Here is a 22,048-nt window from a genome sequence, read left to right on the forward strand (position 1 = left end):
TCCAAAAGAAATTCCAAAGGGAATTACCAGAGGGAACTTTGCAGCTCTTTCCTGGCCTGGTCTAAATATGATTCAGGATCCGCACACTTAAGTCACATGGCTTTAACTAAACCAGGGATGGATACTGTGTTTCCTTTCTAGTGATGCATTCAGAACAACTAAAAATAAATCATTCAAATAGAAATGAAAATATTGTAGTTTTAAAATTGCATTAATTATTCCCAAAATATATTAGGTATAAAAACATCGACTCTTAATTTGCATTTGTTTATCTTAAATTATCTGTTCATTTGATTTTAAATTATGCATGATAAACACTGTTGTTAATTAACTTTAATAGCTAAACCTACTGAACAATTAGAATTTTTAAGAGAAAAGTAACAGGAGTGGACTTACGTGAACTCTAGCTTCAGAACACAAATTAATCCTTATTTATTTAAAGACAGTCTTGAGACAACTTTGTCTGCTTTACAAAGCATGAATATTGAAAATATTGGTGCAGATCATCCTCAACCAATTGGTTTTATTGCAGTTTTCTTTACAAAGCAAATTATATTGATCACTGGAAGACATTCATTCAGAGTATATAAATCAAATAACAAATTGAGCTTTCTTAAATTGTTCTAGTTATCCATCACACACTCGGTCAAGAAGATTAAACCCTTTCATTATTGCTAATGATTCCCTCGAAAAGTTCTGTCAAATTATTTTCTATTAAAACCTTGGGGTGAACTCAAATTGCCACAGAAACTAAACTTGATTCATGTCATGAAATAAAGCTTTGAGCAGAAATTAAGCATACTGCCTTCATCAATCCTATATTAATGGCTTTCAAAACTGTTCATTCATAAATAACACACACAAGCTATTAAATGCTTAACTATGGTTTGCTCCTTGCATTAATTTATTTTCAGGAAAACAAGGTGAAGTTCATTGTGTGCGCGCACTGTTATGAAATTTCAACTCTGAGACGCAAATTACGATTTTTAAAAAATTGTACAAGTCCCACTAATTTAGGACCTCTTTGTTCTCTTTTCCTGGTTTGTCTTTTCCACTGTGGTCTCCACAATTGTGGAAGTCTCTGTATAGCCTTGCAGTTTGTTGTCTGTAAATGTCTCAACTGCTTCCGTCATTTCTATCTTTTCATAGTATCTATACTTTGGCTCCTCTGGGGGTTTATTATCTGAAGGCAGTGGTTGTGGGGACGTGATTATCCTGGCTCTGTCCTCATCCTGCTTCTGTTTGGATCCCGAAGAAGCACCTTTACATGCCCATTTGTCAGGAGCATTGGGATGCGGCTGTGGCATAGATGGACCACTGAAAGGTGTTGGCTTATAATCCGAGACTTGGGAAGGTTCTGGCATTGATGGGGTTGGAGGTGAAATAGATGGTGATGGTGTTGGCCTCTTGGGTTCTCCGTTAGCGCCTGATTTTCTATCATCTTGCTTTTCACCTTCAGACTTATCTTTGTCTTTGTCTTTAGTGGAGTCAAATCCTTTCCCGCCATTGTCATTTCCATTGTATTTTAAAGGCGTGGGCTGGTCCGGTTGTGGAAGAGAGTCGCTATCAACAGGAAAGCGTTGATCATCAAAAGTAACAGTTACTTGACTCCTTGCAGGAACTGATGTGCAGAAGAAAGGATCCATGTAGCTGGATTCACCTGTAACTTGCACATAGTGCCCTTTGGTATAGAACTCCGCTACAGGTAGTTCTGGTCTCTTGTGTCTTCCCATTTTGTCTCTCACTATGTTACACAAAGCATGATAAATCCGACTGATCTGTGCTCCATCAGGTACATCATCTGGTCTTGTATCCCCTTCAGCTTCATCAGAATAAAATTCTCCCTCTTCATCCTCTTCCTCATCCTCATCCACACTGACTTTCTGGTCTTCGCACATTTCGGAAGGTTTCTTTGCACATTCCTCATCTGCTCCATTATCGCCCGTGCCGTCTGAAGATGCAGTGTCCTTTCTCTTGGCTACTTTTCTAGAATGCCCTTTCTGACTGGATGTAAAATGTGGGCCGTACTGAGTGGCCAGAGTGATATCTAAAAAATAAAATACAATCTTTTACTGATTGTTCGGCTGAGAATGTGCTTTATCAATTCTTAGCTAAATCAGAGGAAGCATTTTAAAATCAAATTATGGTGGGGCCTTTATCACAGAGCCACGTGGAAACATACCTCTATTCTGAAATGGCTTCTGTGAAAATCTTCAGTATGTGTACTGATTACCAGGGAGGAGAGAGTGGCAGAGAAGTTTAGGGTGGGACAAATGGATTGAGGGATGCCAAGGAGGAGCACAGAGACCTCAGAGAGCTGTGGGGCTGAAGGAGGTTACAGAGGTTGGGAAGGGTGAAGCCATAAAGGAATTTGACCATGAGGATAGCAACTTTAAAACTGAGGTGTTGCAGCAATGTAGGGCAGTGAGCACAGTGGATGATGGGTGAATGGGATTTGCTGTGAACTGGGATTTGGACATGCATGAACTCATAGTTAGGCCCATGATAAACCCCTCCCCCACAACACCAAGGGTCAGTCACGTCAGTATATTATGTAAATGAGGAAACACCTCATACTTTCTTGATTTGTGTTGAAGCTGAGAGGGACACTGGGCCCCAGGGAGCCTAGGAGCTCTTGATGTCTAGCAGAGCTAAGAGATTGGAGACACCGGAATTCCAACAGTCCCAGGACAGTTTGGCAATAGAATCGATTGCAGAGTGATATCCTTGCTTAGGGGATGGGGCAGTGGGGAAAAGTAGGACCAAGTTAGCAATATTTTCCATGTCTGTTCCCGAGACTGGGTAAAGGTCTCAACTTCCCTCCTTCACTCTCAAACCTACAACCCGATCAAAGTGGACGAATCTATGGTTGTAAAATACCCTGGCCCTGGGATTTCGATAACAGGGGACAAAACTTGTTTCACCTCTCATCTCCTCCAACACCCACAAACCCCCTAGGAGTTTCGACATTGTGCTGTCTGGTTACAAACGTATTGGTTGCTGTGTATCCGTTAAAGTCTCCAGAACAGGTTTTTTAAAAAAGGTTGTCCCCCTACCAGCTAGTTGTGCATGTGAACACCACCAACATAGAACATAGAACATAGAAAATACAGCACAGAACAGGCCCTTCGGCCCACGATGTTGAGCTGAACCTTTGTCCTAGATTAATCATAGATTATCATTGAATTTACAGTGCAGAAGCAGGCCATTCGGCCCCCTGAGTCTGCACCGGCTCTTGGAAAGAGCACCCTACCCAAACTCAATACCTCCACCCAACACCAAGGGCAATTTTGGACACTAAGGGCAATTTATCATGGCAATCCACCTACCCTGCACATCTTTGGACTGTGGGAGGAAACCGGAGCACCCGGAAGAAACCCACGCAGACACGGGGAGGACATGCAGACTCCGCACAGACAGTGACCCAAGCCGGAATCGAACCTGGGACCCTGGAGCTGTGAAGCAATTGTGCTATCCTCAATGCTACCGTGCTGCCCTTAAGAACAAATAAATCTACACTATATCATTTTACTGTAATCCATGTACCTATCCAATAGCTGCTTGAAGGTCCCTAATGTTTCCGACTCAACTACTTCCACAGGCAGTGCATTCCATGCCCCCATTACTCTCTGGGTAAAGAACCTACCTCTGATATCCCTCCTATATCTTCCACCTTTCACCTTAAATTTATGTCCCCTTGTAATGGTTTGTTCCACCCGGAGAAAAAGTCTCTGACTGTCTATCTATTCCCCTGATCATCTTATAAACCTCTATCAAGTCGCCCCTCATCCTTCTCCGTTCTAATGAGAAAAGGCCTAGCACCCTCAACCTTTCCTCGTAAGACCTACTCTCCATTCCAGGTAACATCCTGGTAAATCTTCTTTGCACCTTTTCCAAAGCTTCCACGTCCTTCCTAAAATGAGGTGACCAGAACTGTACACAGTACTCCAAATGTGGCCTTACCAAAGTTTTGTACAGCTGCATCATCACCTCACGGCTCTTAAATTCAATCCCTCTGTTAATGAACGCGAGCACACCATAGGCCTTCTTCACAGCTCTATCCACTTGAGTGGCAACTTTCAAAGATGTATGAACATAGACCCCAAGATCTCTCTGCTCCTCCACATTGCCAAGAACTCTACCGTTAACCCTGTATTCCGCATTCATATTTGTCCTTCCAAAATGGACAACCTCACACTTTTCAGGGTTAAACTCCATCTGCCACTTCTCAGCCCAGCTCTGCATCCTATCTATGTCTCTTTGCAGCCGACAACAACCCTCCTTACTATCCACAACTCCACCAATCTTCGTACCGTCTGCAAATTTACTGACCCACCCTTCAACTCCCTCATCCAAGTCATTAATGAAAATCACAAACAGCAGAGGACCCAGAACTGATCCCTGCGGTACGCCACTGGTAACTGGGATCCAGGTTGAATATTTGCCATCCACCACCACTCTCAGACTTCTATCGGTTAGCCAGTTCGTTATCCAACTGGCCACATTTCCCACTATCCCATGCCTCCTTACTTTATGCAGAAGCCTACCATGGGGAACGTTATCAAATGCCTTACTAAAATCCATGTACACTACATCCACTGCTTTACCTTCATCCACATGCTTGGTCACCTCCTCAAAGAATTCAATAAGATTTGTAAGGCAAGACCTACCCCTCACAAATCCGTGCTGACTATCCCTAATCAAGCAGTGTCTTTCCAGATGCTCAGAAATCCTATCCTTCAGTACCCTTTCCATTACTTTGCCTACCACTGAAGTAAGACTAACTGGCCTGTAATTCCCAGGGTTATCCCTAGTCCCTTTTTTGAACAGGGGCACGACATTCGCCACTCTCCATTCCCCTGGTACCACCCCTGTTGACAGTGAGGATGAAAAGATCATTGCCAACGGCTCTGCAATTTCATCTCTTGCTTCCCATAGAATCCTTGGATATATCCCATCAGGCCCGGGGGACTTGTCTATCCTCAAGTTTTTCAAAATGCCCAACACATCTTCCTTCCTAGCAAGTATTTCCTCGAGCTTACCAGTCTGTTTCACACTGTCCTCTCCAACAATATCGGCCCTCTCATTTGTAAATACAGAAGAAAAGTACTCGTTCAAGACCTCTCCTATCTCTTCAGACTCAATACACAATCTCCCGCTACTGTCCTTGATCGGACCTACCCTCGCTCTAGTCATTCTCATATTTCTCACATATGTGTGAAAGGCCTTGGGGTTTTCCTTGATCCTACCCGCCAAAGATTGTTCATGCCCTCTCTTAGCTCTCCTAATCCCTTTCTTCAGTTCCCTCCTGGCTATCTTGTATCCCTCCAATGCACTGTCAGAACCTTGTTTCCTCAGCCTTACATAAGTCTCCTTTTTCCTCTTAACAAGACATTCAACCTCTCTTGTCAACCATGGTTCCCTCACTCGACCATCTCTTCCCTGCCTGACAGGGACATACATATCAAGGACACGTAGTACCTGTTCCTTGAACAAGCTCCACATTTCACTTGTGTCCTTCCCTGACAGCCTACGTTCCCAACTTATGCACTTCAATTCTTGTCTGACAACATCGTATTTACCCTTCCCCCAATTGTAAACCTTGCCCTGTTGCACACACCTATCCCTCTCCATTACTAAAGTGAAAGTCACAGAATTGTGGTCACTATCTCCAAAATGCTCCCCCACTAACAAATCTATCACTTGTCCTGGTTCATTACCAAGTACCAAATCCAATATGGCCTCCCCTCTGGTCGGACAATCTACATACTGTGTTAGAAAAGCTTCCTGGACACACTGCACAAACACCACCCCATCCAAACTATTTGATCTAAAGAGTTTCCACTCGATATTTGGGAAGTTGAAGTCACCCATGACTACTACCCTGTGACTTCTGCACCTTTCCAAAATCTGTTTCCCAATCTGTTCCTCCACATCTCTGCTACTATTGGAGGGCCTATAGAAAACTCCTAACAAGTTGACTGCACCTTTCCTATCCTGCACCCAGGTTCTCCTCCAATTTACTGATGTGTGTAAGAATGATAATCAGGTAATTACACGAGGGGCTTTCAAGGTCCCCAACATAAATTGGGATAGTCATAGTGTAAAGGGTTTAGAGGGGGAGAATTGTTTGAAATGTATTCAGGGTAGCTTTTGTCTCAATATGTAGAATGCCCAACAAGAGATGGAGTAGTGCTAGACCTGGTCTCGGGAACGGAGCTGGATAAGTGATCAATGTGGCAGTGGGGGAGCATTTCAGTGATAAAGAACAAAGAACAAAGAAAAGTACAGCACAGGAACAGGCCCTTCGGCCCTCCAAGCCCGTGCTGACCATGCTGCCCGACTAAACTACAATCTTCTACACTTCCTGGGTCCGTATCCCTCTATTCCCATCCTATTCATGTATTTGTCAAGATGCCCTTAAATGTCACTATCGTCCCTGCTTCCACCACCTCCTCCAGTAGCGAGTTCCAGGCACCCACTACCCTCTGTGTAAAAAACTTGCCTCGTACATCTCCTCTAAACCTTGCCCCTCGCACCTTAAACCTATGCCCCCTAGTAATTGACCCCTCTACCCTGGGGAAAAGCCTCTGACTATCCACTCTGTCTATGCCCCTCATATTTTTGTAGACCTCTATCAGGTCGCCCCTCAACCTCCTAATTTCCAGTGAGAACAAACCGAGTTTATTCAACCGCTCCTTATAGCTAATGCCCTCGATACCAGGCAACATTCTGGTAAATCTCTTCTGCACCCTCTCTAAAGCCTCCACATCCTTCTGGTAGTGTGGCGACCAGAATTGAACACTATACTCCAAGTGTGGCCTAACTAAGGTTCTATGCAGCTGCAACATGACTTGCCAATTCTTATACTCAATGCCCCGGCCAATGAAGGCAAGCATGCCGTATGCCTTCTTGACTACCTTCTCCACCTGTGTTGCCCCTTTCAGTGACCTGTGGACCTGTACACCTAGATCTCTCTGACTTTCAATACTCTTGAGGGTTCTACCATTCACTGTATATTCCCTACCTGCATTAGACCTTCCAAAATGCATTACCTCACATTTGTCCGGATTAAACTCCATCTGCCATCTCTCCACCCAAGTCTCCAAACAATCTAAATCCTGCTGTATCCTCTGACAGTCCTTATCGCTATCCGCAATTCCACCAACCTTTGTGTCGTCTGCAAACTTACTAATAAGACCAGTTACATTTTCCTCCAAATCATTTATATATACTACAAAGAGCAAAGGTCCCAGCACTGATCCCTGCGGAACACCACTGCTCACATCCCTCCAATTAGAAAAGCATCCTTCCATTGCTACTCTCTGCCTTCTATGACCTAGCCAGTTCTGTATCCACCTTGCCAGCTCACCCCTGATCCCGTGTGACTTCATCTTTTGTACTAGTCTACCATGAGAAACCTTGTCAAAGGCCTTACTGAAGTCCATATAGACAACATCCACTGCCCTACCTGCATAAATCATCTTTGTGACCATCTCGAAAAACTCTATCAAGTTAGTGAGACGCGACCTCCCCTTCATAAAACCATGCTTCCTCTCACTAATACGTCCATTTGCTTCCAAATGGGAGTAGATCCTGTCTCGAAGAATTCTCTCCAGTAATTTCCCTACCACTGACGCAAGGCTCACCAGCCTGTAGTTCCCTGGATTATTCTTGCTACCCTTATTAAACAGAGGAACAACATTGGCTATTCTCCAGTCCTCCGGGACATCACCTGAAGACAGTGAGGATCCAAAGATTTCTGTCAAGGCCTCAGCAATTTCCCCTCTAGCCTCCTTCAGTATTTGGGGGTAGATCAGGCCCTGGGCACTTATCTACCTTAATATTTTTCAAGATGCCCAACACCTCGTCTTTTTGGATCTCAATGTGACCCAGGCTATCTACACACCCTTCTCCAGACTCAACATCTACCAATTCCTTCTCTGGTGAATACTGATGCCAAGTATTCATTTAGTACCTCGCTCATTTCCTCTGGCTCCACACATAGATTCCCTTGCCTATCCTTCAGTGGGCCAACCCTTTCCCTGGCTACCCTCTTGCTTTTTATGTACGTGTAAAAAGCCTGGGGATTTTCCTTAACCCTATTTGCCAATGACTTTTCATGACCTCTTCTAGCCCTCCTGACTCCTTGATTCAGTTCCTGCCTACTTTCCTTATATTCCACACAGGCTTCGTCTGCTCCCAGCCTTTTAGCCTTGACAAATGCCTCCTTTTTCTTTTTGACGAGGCTTACAATATCTATCGTTATCCAAGGTTCCCGGAAATTGCCGTATTTATCCTTCTTCCTCACAGGAACATGCCGGTCCTGAATTCCTTTCAACTGACACTTGAAAGCCTCCCACATCTCAGATGTTGATTTACCCTCAAACATCCTCCCCCAATCTAGGTTCTTCAGTTCCCGCCTAATATTGTTATAATTAGACTTCCCCCAATTTAGCACATTCACCCTAGGACCACTCTTATCCTTGTCCACCAGCACTTTAAAACTTACTGAATTGTGGTCACTGTTCCCGAAATGCTCCCCTACTGAAACTTCTACCACCTGGCCGGGCTCATTCCCCAATACCAGGTCCAGTACAGCCCCTTCCCTAGTTGGACTGTCTACATATTGTTTTAAGAAGCCCTCCTGGATGCTCCTTTCAAACTCTGCCCCGTCTAAGCCCCTGGCACTAAGTGAGTCCCAGTCAATATTGGGGAAGTTGAAGTCTCCCATCACCACAACCCTGTTGTTTTTACTCTTTTCCAAAATCTGTCTATCTATCTGCTCCTCTATCTCCCGCTGGCTGTTGGGAGGCCTGTAGTAAACCCCCAACATTGTGACTGCACAATGATTCTTATTCCTGATCTCTACCCGTATAGCCTCACTGCCCTCTGAGGTGTCCTCCCGTAGTACAGCTGTGATATTCTCCCTAACCAGTAGCGCAACTCCACCACCCCTTTTACATCCCCCTCTATCCCCCCTGAAACATCTAAATCCTGGAACGTTTAGCTGCCAATCCTGCCCTTCCCTCAACCAGGTCTCTGTAATGGCAACAACATCATAGTTCCAAGAACTAATCCAAGCTCTAAGTTCATCTGCCTTACCCATAATACTTCTTGCATTAAAACATATGCACTTCAGGCCACCAGACCCGCTGTGTTCAGCAACTTCACCCTGTCTGCTCTGCCTCAGAGCCATACTGTCCCTATTCCCTAGCTCTCCCTCAATGTTCTCACATTCTGACCCATTACTCCCATGCCCACCCCCCTGCCATACTAGTTTAAACCCTCCCGTGTGACACTAGCAAACCTCGCGGCCAGGATATTTATGCCTCTCCAGTTTAGATGCAACCCGTCCTTCTTATATAGGTCACACCTGCCCCGGAAGAGCTCCCAGTGGTCCAGATAACGGAAACCCTCCCTTCTACACCAGCTGTTTAGCCACGTGTTTAGCTGCTCTATCTTCCTATTTCTAGCCTCACTGGCACATGGCACAGGGAGTAATCCCGAGATTACAACCCTCGAGGTCCTGTCTTTTAACTTTCTGCCTAGCCCCCTGAACTCCTGCTGCAGGACCTCATGCCCCTTCCTGCCTATGTCATTAGTACCAATATGTACAACGACATCTGCCTATTTGCCCTCCCCCTTCAGGATGCCCTCTACCCGTTCGGAGACATCCTGGACCCTGGCACCAGGGTGGCAACATACCATCCTAGAGTCTCTTTTACGTCCACAGAAGCGCCTATCTGTGCCCCTGACTATAGAGTCCCCTATGACTATTGCTCTTCTGCTCTTTGACCCGCCCTTCTGAACATCAGAGCCAGCTGTGGTGCCACTGCTCTGGCTGCTGTTGTTTTCCCCTGGTAGGCTATCCCCCCCCCGACAGTATCCAAAGGGGTATACCTGTTCGAAAGGGGGACAACCACAGGAGTTTCCTGCACTGACTGCCTGCCCTTTCTGATAGTCACCCATTTCTCTGCCTGCACTTTGGGTGTGACCACATTTATATAACTGCGATCTATGACGCTTTCCGCCACCTGCATGCTCCTACGTGCATCCAACTGCAGCTCCAACCGAACCATGCGGTCTGTGTGGAGCTCCAGTCGGGTGCATTTTCTGCAGATGAAGCCATCCGGGACGTTGGAAGCCTCCCGGACCTGCCACATCTCACAGTCAGAGCACTGCACCCCTCTAACTGACATTGCGTCAATTAATTAGTAAATTAAAGTTAAAAGTTTTTAAAAAGTTATTGCTAACAATATGTTTCCTAGCACTAGATTTCTACTATAAATGTGAAAGCTAAATACAGTACTCTAAATACAGATAGCCCTCTAAATTATAATTATGTTTAATTAGTTTACCAATGCTTACTTTTAAAATTTAGTGTAGATTCCCAACGAGCCAATCAGGTCACAGCTTTTCTGTGATGTCACTTCAGATTCCCCCCCCCCCCCCCCCCCCACCAACCACACACACACACACAATTTGAAAAGAGTAAAAATCACTTACTTACCTTCTGAGGGTCTCAGATGCTCTCAGATGCGTTCCCTGCTGATTAAAGGTTACAGGCCAGAAGAAAGAGAGAGAACAAAACAGTAGGGAAAAAGCACCTTCTCCCACTCTGCACCAAATTACCTCACTGCACCAAATTACCAAGTTTCAAATTCCCTCTCTGGATGTGTCTCACTCACTCAGGCTGTGTCTCTTTGACCTGCGCAATGCTTACTGAGTGCGCTTTGTGTCTGTCTTTTATACAGACTTCAGGATGACTCGCACTACTTAAACTTCAAAGAGAAGAATACAATGTGTACCTTTGTGCCCCTAAACAGGCCTCAGGTGACTGCCAGATAACTGCCTCTCAGCAATTATGGTGGGGGCAGTTTCAGCCAATCAGACACTAATTTACATTGCACTTTTAACTGAAAAACAGCAGAATTAGATTTACCACTTACCTTTCCTGGTTACCTCACTGCACCAAATTACCTAGTTTCAAATTCCCACTCTGGATGTGTCTCACTCACTCATGCTGTGTCTCTTTGACCTGTGCAACGCCACAAAATGGTGCGGTTCAAGTTTGTTATGGGCAAGGAAAAAGTTGATCCGCAAAAGACAGTTTTGGATTGGGGCAAGGCAGATTTTACTAAAATAAGGTGGGATCTGGCTAAAGTTGACTGGAACAACTTCTTGCCAGAAAAATCTACAGTGGAGCAGTGGAGGGCAATCAAAAAGGAAATAGGGAAAATACAGTACATGTTCCCCATAGAGGGAAATGTAGGATCAATAAGTTCAGGGAACCTTGGATGTTTAGGACAATCCAAGACTGGATGAGACGGAAGAGAGAGGCTTTTAGCAAGTCCAAAGGGAGAAATTCAACAGTGACCGAAAAAGAATAAGGAAGTGCAGAGAGAACTTAAGAAAGCAATTATAAGAGCAAAAAGGAGGCATGAGAAAGCACTTGAAAATAAGATCAGGGAGAACCCTAAGATATTCTATAAATACGTTAAGGGGAAGAGGTGAACCAGGAAAAGACTAAGCATCATTTGAGACCATGGTGGCAATCTGTGTGTGAAGCCACAGGGCATTGCTAGGATGTTAAATGAATGCTTCTCATCGGTCTTCAGTCAGGAGAAGAAGGACGTAGGTACTAAATTCAGGACATAGGACTGCGTGGACCTTGAGCAGTTTGACATAGAAAGTGAGGAGGTATTGGAGGCTTTGACGGGCTTAAAAATAGACAAATCCCCATGCCCAGATTATTTGGGGCTGCTTTGGGAGGCGAGGCAGGAAATTTCAGGGGCTCTAATGCAAGTTTTTAATTAGTCTCTGACCACGGGGGAAGTGCCAGAAGACTGAAGAACAGCTAATGTTGTTCCACCTTTCAAGAAGGGTGGTAGAGATAAACCAGGGAATTACAGACCAGTATGTCTCATGTCAGTCATAGGGAAATTACTGGAGGAGATTCCGAAGGAGAAAATTAATCTCCACTTGGAAAGGCAGAGGTTGATTATGGATAATCAGCATGGCTTTGTCAGGGGGAGGTCATGCTTCACAAATTGGATATAATTTTTTTGATAGAGTGACCAAGTGTGGATGAAGAAAGTGCAGTTGATATAGTTTATATGGATTTTAGCAAAGCCTTTGACAAGGTCCCATTTGGGAGACTGATTGAGAAGGTGGAAGCACATGGAATTCAAGGAAATTTGTCGAGATAGATCCAAAACTGTCTTAATAATAGGACACAAAGGGTGGTGGTGGAAGCGTGTTTGAGTAACTGGAGCTGGTGAGCAGAGATATACCATAGGGATCAGTGCTATGTCCTTTATTGTTTGTTATGTAAATACAAATGATGCATCTGAGAACATGGGGAATGATAAGTAAGTTTGCAATCAACACCAAGATTGATAGGGTGGTTAACACTGAAGAAGAGAGTTGTAGGTTACAGGAAGATATAAGTGGGTTGGTCAGATGGGCAGAGCAGTGGCAGATGGCATTTAATCCCGATAAGTGCCAGGTGATGCAATTTGAAAGAAGAAACAGGACAAGGGAGTATGTAATGAATGACAGGACACTAGGAAGCTCAGAGGAACAGATGGATCTTGGGGTACTTGTTCACAGGTCCCTGAAGTTGGCAGAGCAGGTGAATAGGGTAGTAAAAAAGGCATATGGGACAGTTGTCGTTATCAGTCATGGCATAGACTATAAGAACAAGGAGGATACGTTGGAGCTGTACAGAGTGTGGGTTAGGCCCACAGCTGGAGTACTGTGTGCAGTTCTGGTCACCTCACTACAGTAAGGAGGTGATTGTATTGGAGGGGGTACAGAGGAGATTCACCAGCATGTTGCCTGGGATGGAGCATCTAAGCTATAAAGAGAGGCAGAATAGGCTTGGATTGTTTTCCTTAGAGCAGAGAAGGCTGAGGGGGATAAGATTGAGGTGTATAAGATTATGAGGGGTTTGGCAGGGTAAATAGGAAGCAGCTGGCCCCTTGGTTGAGGGATCAATCACAAGGGGGCATTGTTTTAGGGTGAGGAGAAGGAGATTCTGAGGGGATCTGGGAAAAACATTTTTCACTCAGAGGGTGGTGAGAACCTGGAATGCACTGTCTGGGAAGGTAGTGGAGGCTGGAAACCTCACAACCTTTAAAAACACTTGAATGTGCTCTTAAAACATTATCACATTCAAGGATATGGGACAAGTGTTGGTAAGTGGGATTCGGGAGGGATTAGGGATAGTTATTGTTGGTGCAGACTCGATGTGCTGAAGGCCGTTTTCTGCAGTGTATGATTCTATGTCTCTATGACTCGATAAGTCACACACCATCCTGACTTCAGAAATATATCATTATTCCTTCAGCGTCATTGGGTTAAATTTCTGGAACTCTCTCCGTAATAGCACTGTGGGTGTACCTACATCACACAAACTGCAATGGTTCAAGAAGATGGTTCACCACCACCTCCTCAAGGATTACTAGGGTTGGGCAACAAATGCTGACATCTGCCAGTGACACCCACATATTCTTCGAATGAATAAAAAATAGATTTTCCTCCTGCTGAGTCTATAGAAAGTCAAATCTGTTTGGAAAATCACCCAAATGTGTGCACATTGCCTCAGAATCTTTTCGAAATGATGGAAGCTTTTTTCTGCAGCACACAACTTGCACAACCCGTCACTTTTGAAAATTATGACAGAATAAAGCCAGCTTTCAGCTCTATTAAGATAAAATGAAAGTGATTGCAGAATCTCTGGAGACATTAAAAACTTAAATGTGTAGTTATTTATCAGTTTAAATTTATCTACCCTGACCTTTGCTTTCAGGCATGACCTGTGTGTATTCATAGCGATGACTTGCGGACAGAGGGGTGGTTTGTGTGTCAGTCAGGGTAGATTGTGATCTGAAAAACAGAAGTAATCTATTTAGATGCTAGAGAATAATTAACTATTCATAGATCTCTTTAACATGCAAAAGAAAATCCCAAAAGAAATATTGTTCCAACAAATAACTTCACAATTCGTTATGTCCAAGGCTAAGTAGATGATCTCACCTGATAGATTTATTCATGCATAGTCCTGTTCCACTGTTGCTGCCCTTACTTCCACTTCTGAATGCCCACAACCAGCAAATCTTCAATATCTTGGAATGTTTTACTGTGTTAAATATGCTATATATTGTGGCTATTGTTAAAATTGGTTGGGGAGGCAATCATAGGAGAGAGGGATGCAGGTGAAGATTTACCTATTTTGTTTACACTTCCATGGGATCTGGGCCTCACTGGCAAGACCAGCATCTGTTGCCCATCCCTAACTGCCTGTGAAATGAGTGGCTTGCTGGGCCACTTCAGAGGGCAGTTAAGAGTCATTCATATTGCGGACCTGGCCAGTAGGGAGGGGCCAGTTGGGGTCTGGAGTCATGTAGGTCAGACCAGGTAAAGGTGGCAGATTTCCTTCCCTAAAGGGCATTAGTGAATCAGATTTTTTTTTTTGAATGGCAATTGATGGTAAAGGCCACCACGACTGAACCAACCTTCCATTCCAAGGTTTTTGTTTATTGATTGGTTTTGAATTCCACCAACTGGTGGGATTTGAACCCATGTCCCCATCGCGTTAGTCGGGGCCTCAATTAGGCATCTTTAACTGGACAGAACCCCATTCTACAAAATACAAGAGGGCCGAAGCAGGCGGGTTCTTGGCAGCTGGATTAAGGAACAGAAAAATAGAAAGTTTCCATGTGGGTCAGGAAATGCAAGACTGTTTGAATGACTCACAAAAATTTTAAAGTATATACATGGCTCTGAAAAATTGCAGGGCCCCCTGATTTAGCTTATATTAAAAAATCTGCATAATAGAGTTTGAAAGGTATTTTAAGTTTTATTGGGCTTGGTTAGAAACTGTTTGAACTAACTCTAAAACTCTGCCAGTTCACCCGCACCAAGTTCCCTTCACCCCTCACCCCTGTGCTCACTGACCGACGTTGGCTTCTGGCCAAGCAGCATCTTGATATTGAAATTCCCACCCAGAGACTGGGGAATTGTGTGTATAAGCCAGGCGGGCTGGGTATGGTGTTTTGTACTGAATTATGTTTACCTTTTTTTTGTATTTTCTGTTATTAGAAAATCATAAATGCCTTAATAAAATGTTTTTTTTTTTTAAATCTCTCCCCGTTTCCAGAGAACTCCATGGCCACACCCTTCTCCATCTCTGTAATCTCCTTCTGCCCGCAGCACCTCTCCAAGATCCCTGCACGCATCTAGTTCTGGCCTCTTGCTCATCCCAGATTTTAATCGCTCCACCATTAAAAAATAATTGATTATTTAAAACTCTTGTTAACATTCAACAGGAAAGCCTAAGAAAAGTCCAGTTCCATCAAATTACTCCACTAATTGATAACCCCAAGGTAGGTGATGGCTGCTGATGAACGTACTCAGGCATTGTTCTGTTCCACCGCTGCTTGCCTCACTTTCAATTCTGAGTGCCCACAATCATCCAGTCTTAAGCTGTCTCGACTCTGAGCTCTGGGATTCCCTCCCGACCTCACTTTCTTCTGATAAGACACTCCTTGAAACCAACCTCTTTGATCAAGCCTTCGGGCATGTGGACTAATATCTCCTTATCAGCCTCAATGCCTAATTTTATTGATTTGTGGTCTTCGGAAGCACCTTGGAATGTTTTATTACATTAAAGGCGGTATATAAATGGAAGTTGTTGTTGCCCTAAGATTTGACAATGCCATTCAACAAGGGCCGTTGCAGACTCGATGGGCTGAAGGGCCTCCTTCTGCACTGTAAATTCGATGATTCTATGAACAATATCATGTGCATCCCTGGTGTGGGATTACAGAAATTGGGCGGGATTTTCCAACCCTCCCCTGCAGCGGTGTGTTGCGCGGAGGTGGACTCCCATTGGCCAGCAGCGGGATCTTCCGGTCCCGCCGCTGTCAACAGGTTTTCACATTGTTCACACCCTCTGCTGCCGGGGGGCGGTGGGAAAATTTCAGACGGTGTCTTGCTTCTATTTGTAAAGACCACATTGATTGTACAGTAGACAATAGTTAACTCTTCTGTCTAAATAATCTCAAACGGTTTATGTGGAATGATAACTGAGCATCATACCTTATTGCACAACTAAGCAATGTCAGGCCTTAGATTATGAATAACGTAATTAATTATGGGCAATTGAAAAGGCGAAACCTAATGATCCTGTTACGCACCTGTAATCTTCATTTGCAATAAACCTCTTGTAGCTCTCCAGTTCATCTTCCAGTGATTGCTGGTACATGACAACTTGTCGACACTCATTGGCACACTTCTCCAAGTTCTTCTCAGCTTCCCCCATCTTTTTCCTCAAGTCTTCAATTTGCTCCCTGTACGGTTGCATCTGATCCAGGTAACTTTCCTGCACGGCCCGGCTTGTCTGCTTATGAGTTTTAAGACAAAGATTTTGAAATAAGCGCCATAAATGTTAATTATGCTATTTAAGATGTTTTAATTAAACATATCAATGTGTAATGTTCATCTCTCGGGTAGGGAACAAGTGTTAGCTTCAATTCAGTGGGAATATTCTCCTTCCTATCACAAGATTACAAATTTGAGGCCAGCACCAGACACTTGAACACACAAAGAATGAAAGGGTTGCATTTGCAAAGCAGCTTTCACAATCTCAAGACATCCACAGTATTTCACAGTGTATTAAATATTTCTGAAGTGCAATCACAGTTATAATGTAGGAACCTAGACTGACACTCCAGTGCAGCACTGCCTGAGGGCCTGCCTTTAAACCGAGGCCGTGTCTGATCTCATGGCATGAGGGGTCATAAAGACCCCATAGCCCTTATCGGAGAGGAGCAGTGGCTACGCTCCAAAGTTCGTCAATGTCCTGGTTGTTATTTATCCCTCAAACAAAATCACCACAAAACAAATTATTTACATAGTTTCTTTTTTTTTAATTTAGAGTACCCATTTTTTTTTCCAATTACGAGGCAATTTAGCGTGGCCAATCGACCTAACCTACACATTTTTGGGTTGTGGGGGTAGAACCCACGCAGACACGGGGAGGATGTGCAAACTCCACACAGACAGTGGCCCAGGGCCAGGATTCAAACCCGGGTCCTCAGTGCCGTAGTTCCAGTGCTAACCACTGTGCCATGTGCCGCCATTATTTACCTCATTTCTGCTTGTGGGAGCTTGCTGTGCACTAATTGGCTGCCACGTTTCCTACATTACAACAGTGGCTACATTTCAAAGTACATCGTTGGCTCCTAAACATTTTGTGAAATGCTGAGGTCATAAAAGGTGCTACATCAATGCAAGTTTTTTTTTGTAATGATGAAAACATTTTCCTGAATAACTGCCACGATTAGACAGGAAGAGCTCGGACTCATAGAAAGGAAAGTCGTTATATTGTTAACAGCACTATGATAAAAATCAACCTTCCACCAGCCCTAAGTGTAAAAAGTATGGAATATTGATCTGATCATCAAAATAAAAACATATGCAACTTAACATTGGCCGGAATTCTCTGTACCCCACCACTAAGATCTGGAATCACAATCGGGTGGAGAATCCTGCACCGGGCCAAAAACAGGATCAGCGCGGGCGGCAGACCCGTCTCCAGTTTCCGGCCCCGCCATACCGACCACAGTGGGCTCCCGTCCCATGCTGGCCAGAACATGCATACAGTTAATTTGCATTCATTAGAATGCAACTAATAATAATAATCTTTACTATTATCACAAGTAGGCTTACATTAACACTGCAATTAAGTTACTGTAAAAATCCCCTCATCACCACAGTCCGGCGCCTGTTCGGGTACACTGAGGGAGAATTCAGAATGTCTAATTCACCTAACAGCATGCCTTTCAGGATTTGTGGGAGGAAACCAGAGCACCCAGAGCAAACCAACGCATACATGGGGAGAACGTGCAGACTCCGCACAGACAGTGACCCAAGCTGGGAGTCGAACCTGCGGCCCTGGTGCTGTGAGGCAACAGTGCTAACCACTGTGCTACCGTGCCACCCATAAACGTGGCAGAAGCCCGAATCATCTCGCTGCCTGCATCCCCCAACCCTCAACTCTGCTCCTATGAGGGCGGCACGTGGCGCAGTGGTTAGCACTGGGACTACGGCGCTGAGGACCCGGGTTCGAATCCCGGCCCTGGGTCACTGTCCGTGTGGAGTTTGCACATTTTCCCCGTGTCTGCATGGGTTTCACCCCCACAACCCAAAGATGTGCAGGTAGGTGGATTGGCCACGCTAAATTGCACCTTTTCCCCAATTACCCAATGGGTACTCTAACTCTGCTCTCATTATGCTCCTGTTGTGTTATGCTGCTTCGTGTAGCATAAGCTGCTTCCTTGGTGTATGCTTTGACAAAGGAAGCTCCAGACTGTGAAATGAGTTTAACTTGTTTATTGAACTATTATCACAGTTCTTAAATGAGTTTGACTCTCTGCTAATCTAACTGTAGTAACTCAGTCTATCTTTACCTGCCTGCTCTAAGCCACATGCTGGGTATGATGCTGTTGATCAACCCTGGTGTACTCTCTAGATGTCTGTCTGTGGAAAGAGGCAGAGCATGTGTGCCCTGTCCTTTTATATGGGCTGTGAAGTGCCCCCTTGTGGTAATGCCACCTCAGGGTGTCCTGATTACCCATTGGTTGTGTCCTGTTGTAATGACCCATTGACTGTATGTCTGTGTGTCATGACAGCTCTGGTGCTCCCTCTAGTGGTTACTTAGTTGTAGTGTATTTACGTTAACCCCTTGTGTATACACAGTGATGCACATCACCACAGCTCTGACCCACACAGCAGGAACTCCACCCGGTGGGCTTTGGTGTAAGCACTGCCAGTCGCAGTCCTGGTGTGATGGGCACCGAGGGGGACCTCCGGTGGTGACCATGGAGTGAGTGGTCGCACACAGGGCAGCTACTGCTCAAAGGCATAGATCTGAGTTCTTTTTACTCAAAATCAGGAGAACTTTGATGGGATATTGCAGCTGAAGGTGTGGAGAAGAAGTTCCTCCCAGGAGTGGCGCATGTCTGCTGGTTAGCAGATCTGGCAGAAGAAGGTTAAAGACCTGGCCAAGGAACTGGAGGAGACGTGTGGCGCAGCAGCAATTGGAAAGATGGTGGAGGGGGAAGGGTCGTCCCATGCTGGAAAACCCAAAATGGAGCAGCTGATGGCGTTTATTAAAGAAGAGTTTCGCCAGCAAAGAAAGGAGATGTAGGAAGACCAATTGAAGGCCATCGAAGGAGTGGTAGCACCCTCAAAAGGCTCGATGGTGTAGTGATCTCTGTATATCAATATACATGATCAATGTATGTAAATGTAGCACAGTCAATTCAGCACTAGATGTCTCACTATCAGGTGATATAAAAAGGACTTTCCCGCTCTTTCTGAGAGAGTGTGCTTCAGGAGAGTGAACAGACAAGACATAGAGTAGTTAGAGAGAGAGAAGTTATAAGTTATTTCATAATTACATTGTATAGTTAGTTATCTTTACTATATTTTATTTCTTTGCTAGTTGATATTAAGTAAAAGGGATTCACAAATGCTATTTATATTACTCAATAAATTTGTTCATCTTTACAAGAAGACTATTGTTCATTTCATCAACTCGGCTGGTTTGAAGAGTAATATACGATATTACACAAGGTAATATAACAGATGGAGAGGGTCAAGAAGTGCTTGTAGGCACAGGGGTCACAGATCCGGGAGATGGAGAAGGTGATATCCGACCACGGTGATCGGGTGGTGGCATTGGAGGCAGAGGTGGGGCTTTTGGGGGATCTTCGCAAGTCGTTAAGAGCAAAGGTAGAAGAGCAGGAGAACAAATCCAGAAGGCAGAACCTGCGTATTGTTGGCGTGCTTGAAGGTGTGGAAGGCACGAGTGCCGCGAGATATGACTCAAGGTTGTTGGCAGGGCTGGTGGCAGAGGGGGTGCTGGGCAAGACTTCAGAGGTGGATAGAGCACACAGGTCCCAAAGGCAGAAGCCAAGAACAGGGGAGCCGCTGCGTGCCGTGATTGTCAGACTCCACAAGTTTGTGGAGAATGAAAAGATCCTGCGGTGGGCCAGGGAGAAGCGGAACTGCGAATGGGAGAGGAACGAGGTCCGAATATACCAGGACATTGGAGCGGAGATGGTAAAAAGGCTCGCTGGGTTTAACGGGGCAAAGGCGGCGCTGTATCGATGGCAGATCAGGCTTGGGGTGCTGTATCCGGTGAAACTGTGGGTGACCTTCGAAGGCCGGGAGTACTATTTTGAAACCCCAGAGGAGGTTAATGACTTTATTAAAGAGCATAAGCTGGTGGACAACTGAATTTTGATGGGGGACAGAGGAGTTAGCACAGTGGAGTTCGGAGGACACGGCTCGTGTGGGGATTGAACGGTGGGAAGAGGCTTTTTTCTTCTTGGGTGGGGGGATTTCATTGGGATGACCATTTGTTACGAGGTAATAGATTTGTAAGTAAGCAACTGCCCTGCCCCCCTCCTGAAGTCTGTGGTGGTGTTTATTTTTTGAAGGAGCTGACCTGTGGCTTTGGATATGGCTTTGTTCCAGTGGGGAAGGGGGAAGGGGTGGTCCACAGAGAGCTGCTTGCACAAATCAAGGAGGGAGGGGTGGAGGGAGGGGTGAAGGGGTAGATAGGTGGAGCCTTCGGGCAGGAGCTGCCACGCTGGCACGTAATGCTGGTGAATGGAAGTGAGGTGGGGGAGGTGGCTGCGAAGGATGGCCGAGGGGGGAGGGTGCATGGAGAGGATGCAACGTGGCAGTGTTGGACGAGACGCGTGGTCATGGACGGAGAAGGGGCCATTTTGGGTTGGCCAGGTTTAGGATGAAATTAAAGGGGACAGAATCCGCAGGGGAGGATGGCGGACAGTAGAGGGGAGTGGAGGCGCAAGCCTCCGGTAAGGCTCATAACATGGAACGTGCGGGGGCTAAACGGGCCGGTGAAGAGTTGCACACTTGAGGAACTTGAAAGCGGGGATCGTCTTCCTGCAGGAGATGCACATCCATGTGAAGAGCCAGGTTAGGCTGAGGAAAGGATGGGTGGGTCAGGCATTTCACTCGGAGTTTGACTCGAAGTCGCGCAGATTGGCCATTTTGCTGAGTAAAAAGATGGGGTTTGTAAGTGCTGAGTGATGGACATCAAGGGGGGTCAGCCCATCGCTCGCGTGCCCCTCTGCCATTCCCAGGCTGCAGAGGGAGAGTCCCCCAAGGTTCCTGAGGGTTGGGTGGGCTCAGGCTCAGGCTGTGGGGGCGGGTTGACCCTGGAACCTTTCCCTGCGATAGGAGTCCCATGCCTGGATTGCCCCTTCCAGCCCTGGGCAACCTGAAGATCACTCTTGGCATGGTGATCTCGGGCAGCCCCCTGTTCAAGATCTTCATCCTGGTCTGACCTGTTTAACCTCTGAAGTCGTCTTCTCACTCTGAACCTCTCTGCATGACAGCTGGGAAGCAGACCAGACAGTTCAGTGAAGAATCAAACCAGGAACACTTTCCTTTTCCGCACATCTGCTCCCTCAGATCTATGCCTTTGAAACTGCTGCTTTTTAAAGCATTAGAGACTTCCTAGATAGCCCACAATACTTGAAAAGGCTTGAAGTCCCTTGAGATCCTTTGAAATAGGAAGCATTTGTTCAATTTCACAGTGCAGTGCCTTTAACCTGCCTTTGACTGGCAGCTTAATGGTTTAAACACAGTTGCCAGGAGGTTTGTTCATCTATCATTCTCTTCATGCATGAATGCACCTGAAGGCCCCGCCATTGATCCTAACTGCAATGTTTATAAACATTCTTGTTGTGATTGACAACTGCTGACCACTTCAAAGCAGCAAAGTGGCTTCACTTCCTTTTTTCTAACTGCAGAAAGCATTTAGCATTATTGAAGTGGTCAACACTTCAACAGTACTGCCTGGAACGGAGAATCACAGCTAGTATCAATAAGTCATTGACTTCTGGTCAAATTCACACAGTCATTATCCCTTATCCTTCATGAATACACCCCATCAACATCAGGAGATAGGAATAGAAGGAAGCAACTTGAGCCTGTTCTG

The 22,048-nt window shown here is 45.3% G+C and overlaps 1 protein-coding gene across 2 annotated transcripts in view; it reads right to left on the reverse strand.

Moving 5' to 3' along the window:
• Positions 1 to 497: 497 nt before the first annotated feature.
• Positions 498 to 22,048, reverse strand: part of LOC140421806 (filensin) — a 45,811-nt gene continuing 24,260 nt past the window's right edge. The window contains exons 6-8 of one of the 2 annotated variants that reach the window (XM_072506737.1): positions 16,206 to 16,408; positions 13,805 to 13,893; positions 498 to 2,047 (exon numbers count right to left, since the gene is read on the reverse strand). In XM_072506737.1, coding sequence (XP_072362838.1) covers positions 1,014 to 2,047; positions 13,805 to 13,893; positions 16,206 to 16,408 — 1,326 coding nt within the window. In that variant the 3' untranslated portion in view covers positions 498 to 1,013. Of the gene's footprint in view, positions 2,048 to 13,804; positions 13,894 to 16,205; positions 16,412 to 22,048 lie in introns of both variants that reach the window. The other variant, XM_072506729.1, reaches the window with a different exon arrangement.

The sequence above is a fragment of the Scyliorhinus torazame genome, chromosome 1, assembly GCF_047496885.1.
Source record: "Scyliorhinus torazame isolate Kashiwa2021f chromosome 1, sScyTor2.1, whole genome shotgun sequence".
NCBI classification, from domain to species: Eukaryota; Metazoa; Chordata; class Chondrichthyes; order Carcharhiniformes; family Scyliorhinidae; genus Scyliorhinus; species Scyliorhinus torazame.